The 15,704-nt window shown below is 35.3% G+C and overlaps 1 protein-coding gene across 1 annotated transcript; it reads right to left on the bottom strand.

The window, feature by feature from the left end:
• Positions 1-4,653: 4,653 nt before the first annotated feature.
• Positions 4,654-9,154, bottom strand: LOC141359388 (natural killer cell receptor 2B4-like). Its single transcript, XM_073861765.1, has 5 exons — positions 9,005-9,154; positions 6,735-6,963; positions 6,523-6,648; positions 6,355-6,419; positions 4,654-6,159 (listed from the first exon to the last, which is right to left on the bottom strand). The coding sequence occupies exons 1-5, from the start codon at positions 9,152-9,154 to the stop codon at positions 6,112-6,114; spliced, it is 618 nt and encodes a 205-aa protein (XP_073717866.1). The 3' UTR covers positions 4,654-6,111.
• Positions 9,155-15,704: the final 6,550 nt, after the last annotated feature.

The raw sequence follows: 15,704 nt of genomic DNA on the forward strand, positions 1-15,704 counted from the left end.
CTCCTTACCATGTTTGAAAGATTTGTTCACAATGCAATGCTAAATTAGGAGTTAATTTACAGGCTGAGTCTGAAGCGGGAAGAATTATAATAATGTCGATCTTGTCCACATCAACAGGCCCAGGAAGTAAACTGTCCAACAAAACATGTACTATTACACACTTACACACCAAAGGAAATGTAAAATGGTGAATCGGAAGATATTTGCTCTTTAACTGACACTTTACAGCCCATTGCATCACCCAAAGGTTCATTCCCAGCTAGAAATAAAAAGTTCTAAGAACGTTCCCTGAAAGTTCCCGAATGTTCCCAAAAACATTCTGCCAACGTTAAAAGCGGCTAGTTTTTTTTAAGTTCTAGGAACGTTTCTGTTGTCTGAACGTTAGAGTAATGTTACATTTTACCATTTTAAACGTTATGACAATGTCATGTTTTAATGTTCAAACAATGTTTAAAACAACAGCTGTTTATTATATTGACTTGTTTAATTGTTATGTAAATGATAGAGAAACATTGCATTTTATTATTTTATAAAACATTATTTCTGTATGCAGTAAATATATTGCTGTAGAAAACTCAATTCACTTACTAGGTTTAGATGTTGATGTTTGTTTCATTTTAAGTCACCCTTATTGTGATTAGTGTTTGTTTTAGTTGGTCTCTTGACACTTGACTTTTTGCTTGCTATTTTTTTCCTGGTTGTGTTAACTTTGTGTTAATGCACCACATTTGTTATGAACATGCCAAGTTAATAGTGTTATTCTGTGGTTGTTGGTACATAATGGTAAAGATCATCACCTAATTCATTTACTAATCAAAACTTTATTTTCTGTCAAAAATGTAAATGAGATCCAGCACTTTCACAGCATTTTGTCATTAAGGAGTTTTAGAAACTTTGGACAAAAAATATCTGATGTATAACTGGGATGCACAAACATCAAGAATCAGACTATGAATCTCAATCATGGTGACAATTAAATGAAAAACTTCATGCTGCAATGCATGCTGGGTATTAACACATAACACAGGACTCCCAGCATGCACTGCGGCATGGATAAATAAGGATTTTTTTAACAATTTTAATTGTCACCATGGTTGAGATTCATAGTCTGATTCTTGATGTTTGGGCATCCCAACTATACAGCGGATATTTTTTGTCCAAAGTTTCTAAAACTCCTTAATGACAAACTGCTGTGAAAGTGCTGGATCTAATATACATTATTGACAGAAAATAAACTTTTGATTAGTAAATGAACTAGGTGATGATCTTTACCATTATGTACCAACAACCACAGAACTACACTATTAACTTTTCATAACAAATGTGGTGCATTACCACAAAGTTAACACAACCAGGAAAAAACTTGCAAGCAAAAGGTCAAGTGTCAAGAGACCAACTAAAACAAACACGAATCACAATAAGGGTGACTTAAAATGAAACATCAACATCTAAACCTAGTAAGTGAATTGAGTTTTCTACAGCAATATATTTACTGAACATTCAGAAATAATGTTTTATAAAATAATAAAATGCAATGTTTCTCTATCATTTACATAACAATTAAACAAGTCAATATTATAAACAGTTGTTGTTTTAAACATTGTGTGAACATTAAAACATGACATTGTCATAACGTTTAAAATGGTAAAATGTAACATTACTCTAACGTTCAGACAACAGAAACGTTCCTAGAACTTAAAAAAAACTAGCCGCTTTTAACGTTGGCAGAATGTTTTTGGGAACATTCGGGAACTTTCAGGGAGCGTTCTTGGAACTTTTTATTTCTAGCTGGGTTACCCGAAGCTTCATTCAGCACAGTCGATACTTAGACCGCACCAATGACGTGTTTCACACAAACCAAGGCCTTGTTTGTCATTGTTAACGTGATTTCTACGTTAACAACACATGCCTGGAATCAAGGCTTGAACTGGCACGCCCATTTATTCTCAACCGAACACGATTTGCCTCTGACTTCAGTGGAAAGTCATTTAACATTTATGATGATTATGTTTGATGAGTGTTGCTTTGTCAAATGGGTTTTATTAACAAATCAAACTTAGTGATTAAACATTGATAAGGACTTCCTACTGATTAAAGAATAATACATGCAAGAGCTGTGTGCAAAGTGCCTTTGCGATTCATATTCAATTTGAGACAGGTGTTATTAGTATGAATCGTCCCAGCCTTACATTTAATGCATTGTTTTAATCAGACAAGTGGTTTAAAAGAGCATTTTGTTCATTATATTGTATATGAATGTAAGTGCTTACATGTTACATGTGCTTTGCTTTCTTTGTCAAAAGCTCATTTGTGATGTAGTAAGAGTCTAGAGCAGGGGTGGGCATCGAGGGCCACAGTCCTGCAGAGTTTAGCTTCAACCTTAGTCAAACACACCTGAATGTCATTTGCAAACAGTCCTGAAGACTTGATTTTTTTCCCAGGCCAGTTCGGATGGGAGTTTTGCTTGAACATGAGCTCAGGGGCAGAGGGAGGTGTGATTGGTTCACAAAAATGACCAATGAAAGTCCTCAACCGGAGCCTTCAAGGCAGCTTCTGCAGTTAAGCATTTCGAGCTCACCGTTGGTCAGGTGAGTAGCGCAGATGGTTAGATAGGAATGTGACTGCAGAAGCTGCCTTGAAGATAGGAATGTGACTAGTTTCGAGCGTTTAAGTTACGTGTTACCACGTTTTCACGTGTCCGTGGCACGACTTTCTTTTTCGTGCCAGTTTCACGTAATGGTTACTCAATTTTTTTCCCTTTTTTCAAGCCATTGTCGTTTGGGATTAGGGTTAGACTTGTGGGGTTTTTTTATTTTTAAGTTTTCGCGCGAGGATGAAGTTGGGTTTGGGTTAGAATGGCAGTGGTTCATACATTTATTTGTCAGAAATTTAAACTGCTTTCACTTGATGTTGGGGTGAGAGTTGGGTTTGGATGTCATTTTACGTAACAGAAAGTTGTTCTAACCCCAATCCCAAACGACAATGGTAAGAAAATGGGAAGGACAATTGAGTGAACATTATGTGAAACCGGCACGAAAGAGAAAGTCGTGCCACGGACACGTAAAAACGTGGTGGGACGTGGCTTGGACGCTCGGGACATTTCGAGCTGAATTCAGGGCAGTCGCATTCCTGTCTGGCCATCTGCGCTGCTCGCCTGACCGGCGGTGGGCTCGAGCTGCTTCGCTGCGGGGGCTGCCTTGGGGGCTCCGGTTGAGAACTTTCATTGGTCGTTTTTGTGAACCAATCAAATTTCTTTCTGCCCCTGAGCTCATGTTTAAGTAAAACTCCCACCCGAACTGGCCCGGGGAAAAAAATCATGCGTCCTGAAGACTTCAATTAGATTTTTCAGCTGTGCCTGATCAGGGCCGGAGCCAAACTCCGCAGGGACACCGGCCCTCAGGACCAGGAATTGCCCACCCCTGGTCTAGAGGTCACATTTGTAAAGAAAGAGTCAGAAAGTAAATGTAAAGTGATCATCTGTAATTTATTCGAAATGAAATAGAAGTCGATGGTGTTTAATCATTGCTTGCTTCACCTGAAAACATAGCCGTTTGTACATGGCAGCTCACGTTTTCCATTGAGATCAACGTCCTCTTTGTGTGTCCTCACCTATACACCACCTGCTATGCATCTAACACCTGTTACTTATGCAGTTAGACAAACAATATGAAACAATATCACACAAATAATGTTATCCATCACTTAATCACATTTATAGACAAGATAACAGGCTATTATAACATGCAATACATTTTTTGTATAAGATTAAACACACCTGTCGCCTGAGATTTGAGGTGATTAAATCCGAACGGCGGCCTTCAGTTTATCTTCAAGCACCTGGAAGTCCCAGCAACCGTCGCCAAGATCCTGTTTGAGGATTTCAGCTTTGCTTTCAATACAACCATCATGATTGACATGATTCAGCAAGGCTGGACATGTACCTGACTCCATTGTTGTTTCAGACTGTTATAATGCATCTTCACATCTTAAACTGTGAACATTTGCCAACATTTGCCCAATTCTGTACATTATGCACAAACACACAGCTGATTCCTCTGTTTGTTTTTTAAATAGTTCAAATTGTTTTCATACTTCTTATACCTTTATATTCTTTTTGAGAATATTTTCATCATCGTTTTTTATTTTACTGTCACTGTTGATCATCAATACACCAAGACAAATGTAAACCACTGAGTTTGTAAACCACTGTTTATCAGGCACAAATGATAATTCCTTTGATTTAACCGGTGTCGACCTCTAGTGGTCATGAACAAGGACTGCAATTTTAACAAATTGACATATTTATCATTTGATAATAACATAGATTAAAGGGGTCATATGATGAAAATGTTAGCATTGCCACTTTGTAGGTTTGAGCAAAAATGTGTCGTTTTGGGTGTGTTTTTTAAAATGCAAATGAGCGGATGAAGTGCAAACACTGATCACACTGATGGTGGTTTATTGTAATTGAAACTCTATTGTGCTGTCAAGTCCAAAAATGTGTCGTTTTGGGTGTGTTTTTTAAAATGCAAATGAGCGGATAAAGTGCAAACACTGATCACAATGATGGTGGTTTCAAATTTCAATGACCTGTTTTTGCTCACACCTACAAAGTGGCAATGCTAACATTTTCATCATATGACCCCTTTAATAAATGCATTAAAGTGCTGTTCATTGTTAGTTAACTAATATTGATTCTATTGATATCTCACATTACAAGTTGAAACACATTTTGTGGAGTTGTGAAAGATATTTTGAGACGCTCAACTATTGAACTAATCTTCTAATTGTATATTTTGGGGCGGTTTCCCGGACAGGGATTAGCTTAATCCAGGACTAGGCCTTAGTTTACTTAGGAAATATAACTAGTTTTAACAAACATGCTTTACTAAAAACATTACCTGTGTGCATTTTGAGGTAAAACAAAGGGCACTGATCTATTTTAAGATATGTCAGTGCAAGTTGTTGTCAGCTTGGACAGCTCTTAAAAATGTTTTAGTCTAGGTCTAATCGCTGTCCGGGAAACCGCCCTTTATGTTTTTTTTTTATTATAATAAAAGATTTAACTAGGATAGATATTATTTCCATAACAGAAAACTGATAATTTTCCCACAAGACAGTTGCTTGGAAAAGTGCCAGGCAAAGTAAAATGTCTTGTAAAGGTGCCAAAATGCACAAACCATTCCAATAGCATTATAGAGACTGTATAAAAAGAAACAGATTTCAGAAACAGAATATTAAATACATTATTTTTAAAAACTAAGACCGAAAGCTTAGATTATTAACTTAAAACACAAAGCCTGTATCAGCAGTACATGCAAATTTCCATACTTTCAGTAACGCTACTGTTTGATGGGAACAAACTTTCCCAGAATGATCATTACTGATAACAACAGCTAACAGGATATTGCAGTTGGAAAATGATCAAAAGATTAAAATGGTGTAAAATAAGTCAAGTTTTAACTACAGTAGTTGCTGAAGTTAATGTTTACACAGATCAGGACCATAAATGTATTTGTGCACAAAGTGTACCTTTAAGATCAAAATATACATTTTATAATATATTTTTTATCTAGTTCTGTCCATGCATTTGCATGCATATACTGTTTCTCTGTTTTGTGTTCTGTCCTAATAAGTGACCAAAATCACCAGTGTTAAACATACAATCAGGATGTACATATGGGCAACACCAGGTCTGGTGGTACCCATATAAACACTAGCAGTGTAGATTTAACACTGGTGAACTTGCTGTGGGTGACCTTATGTGTTCTGAAAGGCGGCATTAAATAAAATGCATTATTTTTATTATTTTTATACGTCTAGTCTAACATATGGTAACACAAGAGCTTTGCTTTGCTGATGTTTCTGGAAGTATTATGAAACTGAAAGGTAATCTCTATTTTAAAGTTAAGTGCAGGTGCAGACAGAACTGAACATAATATTTACATTAATGATGTAGCAGATGGTTTTATTCAAATATGATCTGAATCACAAAAGAGTCTTTGTTATAGCTATGTTTTTTTTATCCTACCATCTGCCTGTAAACCCCATGTCTGTATGAAGATGATCACAAGTCAAAGTTATAAAGTTATTTATTTTATACTGTAATTGTCACATGATTGCAAATGAGTACACTGTGTCTTCTGCTTTAACATCAGCCTGTTAGAAAAAACAACAACAACAAATAAAATATAATCACTAACCAAAAAGGGTGTAATGTCTGGGTAAAAGTGTGTTAATGGTCAAAAATAGCACAAGCTATACACTAATATTTATCCTGTGTGCTATTAAATATTATGCTTCTGCTAAACAACATGCAGAAAGAGAAGAAAACCATCACTATAATCTCTATACCTTACGCTGAAACCTCTGTGGCAAGATCGGCTCTGTGTAAATGATCTCTTCCTCTTTTATCTGAGCTGTTTTGAAAATATTACAATTTCATGCTTTAACTTTGAAAAATGTACATATCAGTTATAAACAATATTTTTACTCTTGCATGTTGTGTATCTAAATATTTACCTTCTCTTGCTGTTTGTTTATAGGTTTTGCAGTGCCAGTATTTTACACACAGAGCTACACCCAGAGCTACGGCCAGCAACACAACAGCAACAGGTATCAGCGGTATAAAATGTGAACGCTGGAGTTCTGTAATACACAAACAAAAACAATCATTAATGTTGTCTTTATTATGACTTAAATATCTGTCTCAAATGGAACACACACTGTCTTACCTGAATGAATCTGACAGACATCCTTGATGTTGAGATGTTGAGTTTGTTTTGTGATTGGATTGTTCACCACACAGCTGTATGTGTTTGTATCCTGATATTCAACCTCCAGAGGTAGAGAGATGTTGATGATGTTGAGATCAGACACACTGATGCTGGACAATAAACTGTTTCCTTTATACCAGGACAGACTCACATCTCTCACATTCAACACTGAACACAATAAAACACACTGTAAAAAATGTCTGTAAATTAAACAGTAAAATACCGTATAAGTGATACAGAATAAAACCGTATTTCACAAAACATGTGATAACCGTAGGATTCACTGTGAAAAACTTTAATTAGTTTTACAGACTAAGACCTTACATTTAACAGTAAAAAACATATAAAAATATGGTTTATTGCAGTAAAATTAACAAGATACTGTATTACCATAAAAATGAAAAAAAAATTCTTGATCAATATCAGCGTAATAGATATGGCATTATGCGTTATTGATGTAACATTAAAACTTTTAGAGAATATATTTGTTACCAATATTCTGAACCATCTGTTTATATTTTACTAAATCCTTGTTGATAGAGTTTAAAAATTAGAATAATATCAGTCTGCACTATAGTGGTCATCATACAGGCATTTGTCATCAAGTTCCTAATTTTATCACACTAAAATTACTTTTAAACATAAAATTACAATTATTTTCTAAACATGGACGATAAGTTTTCAACTGCTGTCAAAACAAGATACAAGTCCTCAACTATTCCAGCATCCACACGTGATTTAGTAGACAAATCTTCTTTCTGACGTGATGTAATCACAAGTCAAATGGATATTTTCCACCAAATTTATCCCATTAAATCTCCAGTTTGTGGTTGTTTAAGATTCATTTGAAGTCACCATTATTGTAATTAGTGTTTCCTTTAGTTAGGCATTTGTCCTTGTAGCCTTCACTGACCTAACTCTCCTCTTTTAGCAATTGCAACAGTGCTTTATTAAGCCCACTTGTTTATTGCTAGAGGAAGTAGAAAAAACTATCATGTGATCTATTGATTGCTTGTATGTCATGCATATAATTTTATATGCATAAAATCTTTTTATAAATATTTTATGAACATGAAATGATAAAAGAACAATAAAGATATAAAGCACAAAAAAGTGATGCTCTATCCAAATGACACTGTTTAGAACAAGACTACTGAAATGCTTTAGTTAGTTTCTTTTTTTTAGTTTCTTTAGACATCAACACTTTGGATACAAATCTCAACGATGGTGACAGTAAATGGTAAGAAAGTTGCACAATTTTGTCATGTCACAATGCATGATGGGAGTTATGAATGAGTTTTCTACAATCCTGGTACCCAGCATGCATTGCAGCATGAAGCTTTGTTGATGAATGTCACCATTGTTGCGTTTCATAGGCGGATTAAAGTGTCTGTAAAGACTACGGCGAATTTACTGTAAGTCTACAGTATTTTAAAGGAATTAAAGGAAATGTCTATAAACATAATGGAAATAGTACTGGTAATCTATTTTACTGATTTTTTTACAGTGTAGCATTTAAATTAGACAGTTCTGAGCTGTAAAATAGATGGTACTGAACCGTCATTTGTACAACATAAACCTTTACAATAAATAGTTTTGAGCTGTAAAAAATGGTAATGAACCATAAATATTATAATGTTAACCCTTGAATTTGACAGATATAAACTGTTTTAGCAACATAAACATGTTAAATAGACAGTTATAAACTGTAAAAAAAACATTTAAAATTTGTAAAATATACAGTACAATGGGTGCAATCCCGTAAAATCAATAACATTGCTACCGTATTTTTGACGGTAAAGATCTGGCAACCACAGCTGCCGGTTTTCTACCGTAAAATGTACGGTTTATTTTTAACAGTGCACATTTTGAGACTGAAGATGATGGCGAACAGTTTGAAGAGTTACGAGTGATGACAGGAACAGGTAGAAGAGCTGAAAATAAGACACTGTTAATAAAAATTAATAAATGTTCACTATTACGCAGGTATATATCAATAAAAAATTATCAATATCAATTTATCCATCTATTGTGGTAAACTTCCTTGTTATCAGAATATGCAAATTGTTAACTGATAAAATACTGAAAATCAGATAATAACATGGCAAAGCATAATGTATAATCCCATAAAGTGTAGAACGAGCAATACATAACAATTTATAACTGTATAAAAACTTTGATATCAATTTTAGGGGGAAAACAACAATTTATTCACCATAGACAGTAACATTGAATCTCTTGTCTGAAGTTCCTATGTTACTGAAGATCTGTAGTTTATAAAGTCCAGTGTGTGTGATTGTGATGTTTGTGATGGTGAGAGATCCAGTCTGACTGTCCAGTTTCAGTCTGTCTCCAAATGTCTCATTACTATTAAACATATCAATGCCTTGCTTATAGATTTCAGCTATACGAGTGTCTCGAGTTCCAAACTGCCACAGTATTTGATCATTTGTCTGTATTTGAGTAATATCAGTTTGTAGAGTAACAGAAGCTCCCTCCATCACTGACACTGACTTCACTTCATCTCCATCAACACCAAACACACCTGAAACACAAAACACCCATTTCATAAAAAAAAAAAACTTGTTACAGATGTTAGTGTCAGGAGCAGGAGACAGAAGAACCCAATTGCAGATGGTGTTGGGGTAAACAGAAAACACTTTAATAAATTCACAGAAAAATAAAGCCCACGTGGGGGCAAAATCACACTGAACAAGACACTTTACTAATGGACAAACTACACTAGACAAAAGACTTCACACTAACTGGACTTGACTAATTTAAACACTAGATTGACAAGACTAGAGCTGACATGAATAGCACAAAATGAACCAGCACAGGACCAAGGATACAAAGGGATTAAATAGCAAAAACTAAACAAGATAACAAGGGAGGAACAGGTGATGGGAATAAACTAATGATTAAACAATTAACAGGGAGAACAAGGGGGCGAGGTCAGAAGACAAGACACTGAAGGCACATGACTCAAAACACAAGATCATGGGGATTCACATAAGACATGGGACTGTCAGAACCCAGCCATAATGACAAGACATAATATTAAACATGATACAATGGCCGGATCCTGACAGTTAGTCAGTATGGAGTCCTGAAAGTCAACACTAGAAGAGCTTAATAAGTCTTGATATTTTTGCTATAGTAAAGTGTTTTACAGTAGATACTATATACACTGCAAAATCCCGGGAGTTAAATTAACACTGCTCAGTGTTTATATAGGTCCACTCTCCAGAGTGTTAAAAAAGTAACACCGGAGAGAGTTAAAAGCTACAATCTGTGACTTTATTCTCTCTATCACCATCTCTGTTTGAAAACTGAAATTGCATTTTAGATCTTACTTGTAGAGTTATTTTCTTAACTTAGGAGTAGATGTTGGCTGTTTCATTTAAAGTCACCATTATTGTGATCAGTGGTTGTTCCAATTGGACTCTTGAGTCTTAGTCTTAGTTTTTTAGCTTTTTTTGGCTGTTATAATTGCATGTGTTTAAAACATGTTTTTTTTTTTGTGGCCAAAGAGGATACACTAGTGCATTTCTATGATTATAATGGTTGTTAGGATATACTTTCAAATAACACTCCTAAAAAGAATTAATTTAGTGACTTCTTACTAGAAGTGTTTATTTCTGTCAATAATATGATACTGTAGTATGAGATCCAGCCATCTCATAGCAGTTTTTCATTCTGAACCATTTTTAAGCACTGACACTTACAGATTAATTGCAATATAATGTAGACACTTAAACATCAAGAATCAGAGTATGAATCACAATGATGGTGACAATAAAATGAAAAGCTTCATGCTGCAATGCATGCTGGGTATTAACAAATTACAAATATCATTAAGAACTCCCAGAATGCACTGCAGCATGAATAAATAATTAACTTTTTTACCATATTCTTTGTCACCATTGTTGAGATTCATACTCCGATTCTTGATGTCTTTGTATCTAAATTGTTCAGCGGTTAATGTTTTTGTGCACACTACCAAAATCCTTCAGAATGATAAACTGCTATGAGAGTTCTGGACCTTAAACTGTAGTAATTTATTATTAATAGAAAATGATGCTTTTGATGAGGGAGGAAAAACTATATTAATAAATCTGTTCATTTAAAGATTATGTTTGACATTTTGTTTTATTCAATCACACAGTAACCTTTTCTTTGCTATAACAATGTGTTTTAAACACACTACAATATAGCAGATAGAAAAAACTAACAAGCTAACAGTCAAGAGTCAAGTCCTACTAAAACAACCACTGATCACAACAATGGCGACTCCAACCGAAACAGCCAACATCTAAACCTAAGTTAAGAAAATAACCCAAGTAGGATGTAAAAGTAAGATGTAAAATGCAATTTCAGGTTTCAAACAGAGATGGTGATAGAGAGGATAAAGTCACAGATTGTAGCTTTTAACTCTCTCCGGTGTTACTTTTTTAACACTCTGGAGAGTGGACCTATATAAACACTGAGCAGTGTTAATTTAACTCCCAGGATTTTGCAGTGTATCAGGGCCGTGCACAGACATTTTGAGGGGCAGTGGCCCAAACCAAAAAGGGGGCGGGGGGCCCAATGTATATGGTTTTAACAATATGACGTGTTATAGTGTAGTATCAAATAATGTAAGTGATTATAATGGAAAATAGCCGTTATAACAAGATTAAGAGTGTGACAAAACTTCTTAATATTCTGTATGATTTACATGCTGAAGCTTTGAATCCACGTTTGCAATTTTGAACAGCTTTTGCAGCCTCCCTTCCAACTTTTTTTTTAAAAACATTGTTTTTTATTTTTTGTCGACAAAGTGTTCCAACAACAGCAAATTTGGTGTTATTTATATTAGATCTCATCGGGTACTCATTAGACAATCACTGTAATTCTAAAAATCTTTGCTATGTTGTTAGCACTTTAGGAAGACAGAGAGCAAATCATCCACAGAAATACAAAAACATAGGAAAGCCGAGAGAGGTCATCCATATTTTTATTTTTGCTGCTTGTTTTCTCATGATCTCGAGATAACAAAAGTTGTTTTCTCGCTATCCAGACATAATAATCCAAATGCCATAATGTAATTTCCTGTCCATAATATTTCATTTATTTTGAAGTGGACTGCTGATGCATAAGTCTTCACCGTTACCACGCGTAGCTAATTGTCGATAGATAAATAAATAAATAAAGTTTGATGTTCGTGAATTTAGGGACCATCTCCAAAGTGCACCGTACACGCTTCTATCTTCAATAGTATTTAACAGTTTATTTGAATAAATATAAAACATCTAAAAAAGTGTGCATTATAGTTGACAACCACGAACACTTTACAGTTGGTTTTGTGACTGTTTGTTGACTTTAAGTTATTCCATTTTAATGCTGTTTAAAGTAGAAACGTATATGGAGTACTTTAAAGACGGTCCCTAAATTCACAGCGCTATCAAATGGTCATTTATTGGCAAATCTGTTTCATCTTGAGCGAATCCCTGATCTAAGTAAAATCTGATTAGGGCAGAAGGGCAGTTGCTCTAGCCACCGGGCCACCCCCCTGTGCACGGCCCTGCTATATATACTAAGATAATCCCTACATACTATCATTTTAACCTTACTATAGTAAATAATAAAGTATATGTATCATATTACCTTAGTTAAAGCTACAGAATATCATAATATACTAATCATAGTATAATTACTATAAACTACAGTACATTACATTTCCTAATGCTAACTAAAGTTTACTATAGTGTTTTATTATGTGTGGGGTTTCATTTTAACAACCTAAATAGGTTACATAAATTTCATATGCCATAAAAGAAAAGGTATTACGTACCATTCATGAACAATAAATACAAGCAGAAAAAACACTGCATGGTCCTCAAAAATTAACTCCACATAATGCAAAAAGTGAGCGAGTTTGATGAAGAAACAACATTTAAAAACTGGCAGACAGAAAGAAAATCCTGCTTAATTTTTGCCATATTTTTATCTACAAAATACATAGAGAATAGAGAAAGTAATATATACTTAAAATGCTTAATATATATCACTTAAAGACTCGCAGATGAAGACTCAATCGATAGAGGATATATTCATTCTTGTCTCTGTGCTCTCTCAAGCGTTTGGGTGTTCTGTTTAACTCCTCCTTCATTTCCACATCACATAAAACAGGATATCATGTGTCTAATCTTTCATTTATGTCTAAAATGCACCTGCAGATAAATAATCAACTATGAACTCTTAAGATAACTTAAGTTAACATATAGAAATAAAGTTAAAATCAAAGTAAATGTTTTATAATGATAAGTTATTTCTTAGACACTACATGAGCGTAACCATTGTGCTTTGCAAACCACTATACTTTATAGAGCACCTGCACAAAGATGAAATTACAAATAATGAATATTGCTGTGGATCCTTACAAAATGGATTTATGCTCCTTACAAAATCATGTTCATCATTTAATCTGTTTTATAATGTAAATGTTTGCCTGGTTATAAAAGATGTTTTGCCCAATCCCTAGATCCCATAGGTGGACGCCTATTTGGGACATTTTCTTTTTCCTGTTATTCAATTTTGATTTTCTTTAGTGTGTAAAAACCATCACAGTGTGTAGCTTAAATGTTTTTATTCTCACATACATAGATAAAGTTTAGATTGTTTTGTCTTTTTGAGTTTTGATAAAGTCTGGTCCACGTTACTGCATAGGCGGACACCTACTGACATGGTCACTTAAACATAAATTGTGTTTGATCAACATGTTTAACATCAAACTACAGTTGGTCAGTTGGTATTCTTGCAGTCTTGTAAATTTTGAAAGGGTACTACCTATGTTTCGCTATTGACCTTTATTCCCTTGTTTTGATCTTTCATACGGTCAGTGATTCTGCATGTGTTTATATCATGGGTTTCTGGTGTAATGGGGTTCCATTTTCAAACTCCCTTTCCTGAAAGTGTTTATCTACTAAGCTTTAGATAAGCTTAGATTTTCAAATCGTTCCCACAAAAAAAAAAAAAACATAAATGCAGGGGCAGTTGTACACTGCAAAATCCCTGGGGCCTCATTTATCAACATTGCGTAGAAAATGTTCTATATTTGTACCTACGAATGAAATTTAGAATGTGCCTAAGTACAAAAAAATCCGGATTTATCAAACGTGCGCACGTGGTTCGTACGCACATCAGTAAGTAATCCTTGATGATAAATCCCACTTGTTCTTAAGCACCATGCTCGTGCACGTTCATGTTCATTTGCATTTCGAAACGCCTCCAATGAACCATATATGGTGACAACACCTCCCGTTATAAGTCACGTGGTTGTGCTTTTTCCCTCATCGCAATAATGGCAAAGAGAGCGTAAAAGAGGAACTTTACAGACGCAGAAATTGAGTTACTGGTGGATGAGGTTAAATCCTAATAACACATCATGTTTGGTTCACTTAGTGCGGGAGGAATGACTAACAAAAGAAAACAAATCTGCATGGGAACATGTTACCAATGTGTTTAATTCGGTTGGGTATGAGAACACTTAAAAAGGTCGTTTGACATTAAATTATCAGCCAAAAAAAAAAAAAAAACGCGTCACAGCACACCGACGTGAAACGAGTGCAACTGGAGGAGGACAGACAACTTTCCACCTTGGACAGCAGCATATATAACCAGCATCATTGGCGCGATCTTTGAAAACGCGCTACCGGCGGAATGGATTATTTGCCAAGTCTTCCAATAACGCAAGATAAGCCATTGCACTGTGTCAAGCATTTTTCGGAGACTTCATTTATACAAATCACATGTAGAGCTTTCACAGATACAGATACATATCGTCCCCTTGGAACTATAAGGTTCTATCTGACATTTTTGTCAAAATTGAGTTATTCACATATTCTTACTCTGTGACAACTTATTTACATTATGTGATGTTTTTTTTAAAGTTATGTACATTTTGGGACGTTTTATTAAAAAAACAAAAAGGTTCTATCTACAAAATCGAACTCTAAGTTGGCTCTATAAGGTTCTATCTGCGAGAGCTAATCAGCACTTCGAATGCACAGAAGAGGACCAATCAGGATCAACTTTATGGGGTGGTTTCTCAGACAGGGATTAGCTTAAGTCAGAACTAGACCTTAGTTTCATTAGGAAATATTTAACAAACATGCCTTACCAAAACCATTACTTGTCTGTATTTTGAGGCAAACAAAAGGCACTGATGTATTTTAAGATATGTCAGTGCAAGTTGTTTTCAGTTTGGACAGATCTTCAATTTTTTTAGTCTAAGACTAGTCTAATCCCTGTCCGGGAAACCATCCCTATATGTCGTGTTGCCGGCTTTTTCCTTGACGACAGGAAAAATCACAGACACCCAATATCTGTGAGGATTATGCTGCGCAACGCAAAATCGACAAAAAAAGATCGACAGCCCGAATTCCTGACAAGTTCACCCTACTGTAAAAGCCAGCTTAAGCTGGTGAGTTGGTTTTAGCTGGTCTCCCAGCTTGGTTTTTGCTGGTATTGCTGGTGTAGCAAGCTGGTCTAGCTGTGTTTTGGTCACTTTTTAAGCTGGTCTAGCTGTGTTTTGGTCACTTTTAAGCTGGTCTAGCTGTGTTTTGGTCACTTTTTAAGTTGGTCTAGCTGGACTTATCTGGTCATACTGGAAGACCAGCTGACCCACCAGCTTGACCAGCTTTGCCAGGCTGGTTGGACCAGCTTACACCAGCTACTGCCACCTTAAACCAGCTAAAACCAGCTACCAGATTATGCTGGTCTTTGCTGGATTTTTCAGTAGGGGCAGTCTTTTTTTAGGTCTTGCTGAGGAGATTGTTTTCATAGTTAGACACCACACTAGCCAGCAGTGCTAGCTTCATAGTTCCTGATATTAAGAGGCAAGCACTAAGATAAAAAAACAGAAAAAACGAACTAACCTATCCT

Source organism: Misgurnus anguillicaudatus, chromosome 23 (assembly GCF_027580225.2).
Source record: "Misgurnus anguillicaudatus chromosome 23, ASM2758022v2, whole genome shotgun sequence".
In the NCBI taxonomy this organism is placed as follows: Eukaryota; Metazoa; Chordata; class Actinopteri; order Cypriniformes; family Cobitidae; genus Misgurnus; species Misgurnus anguillicaudatus.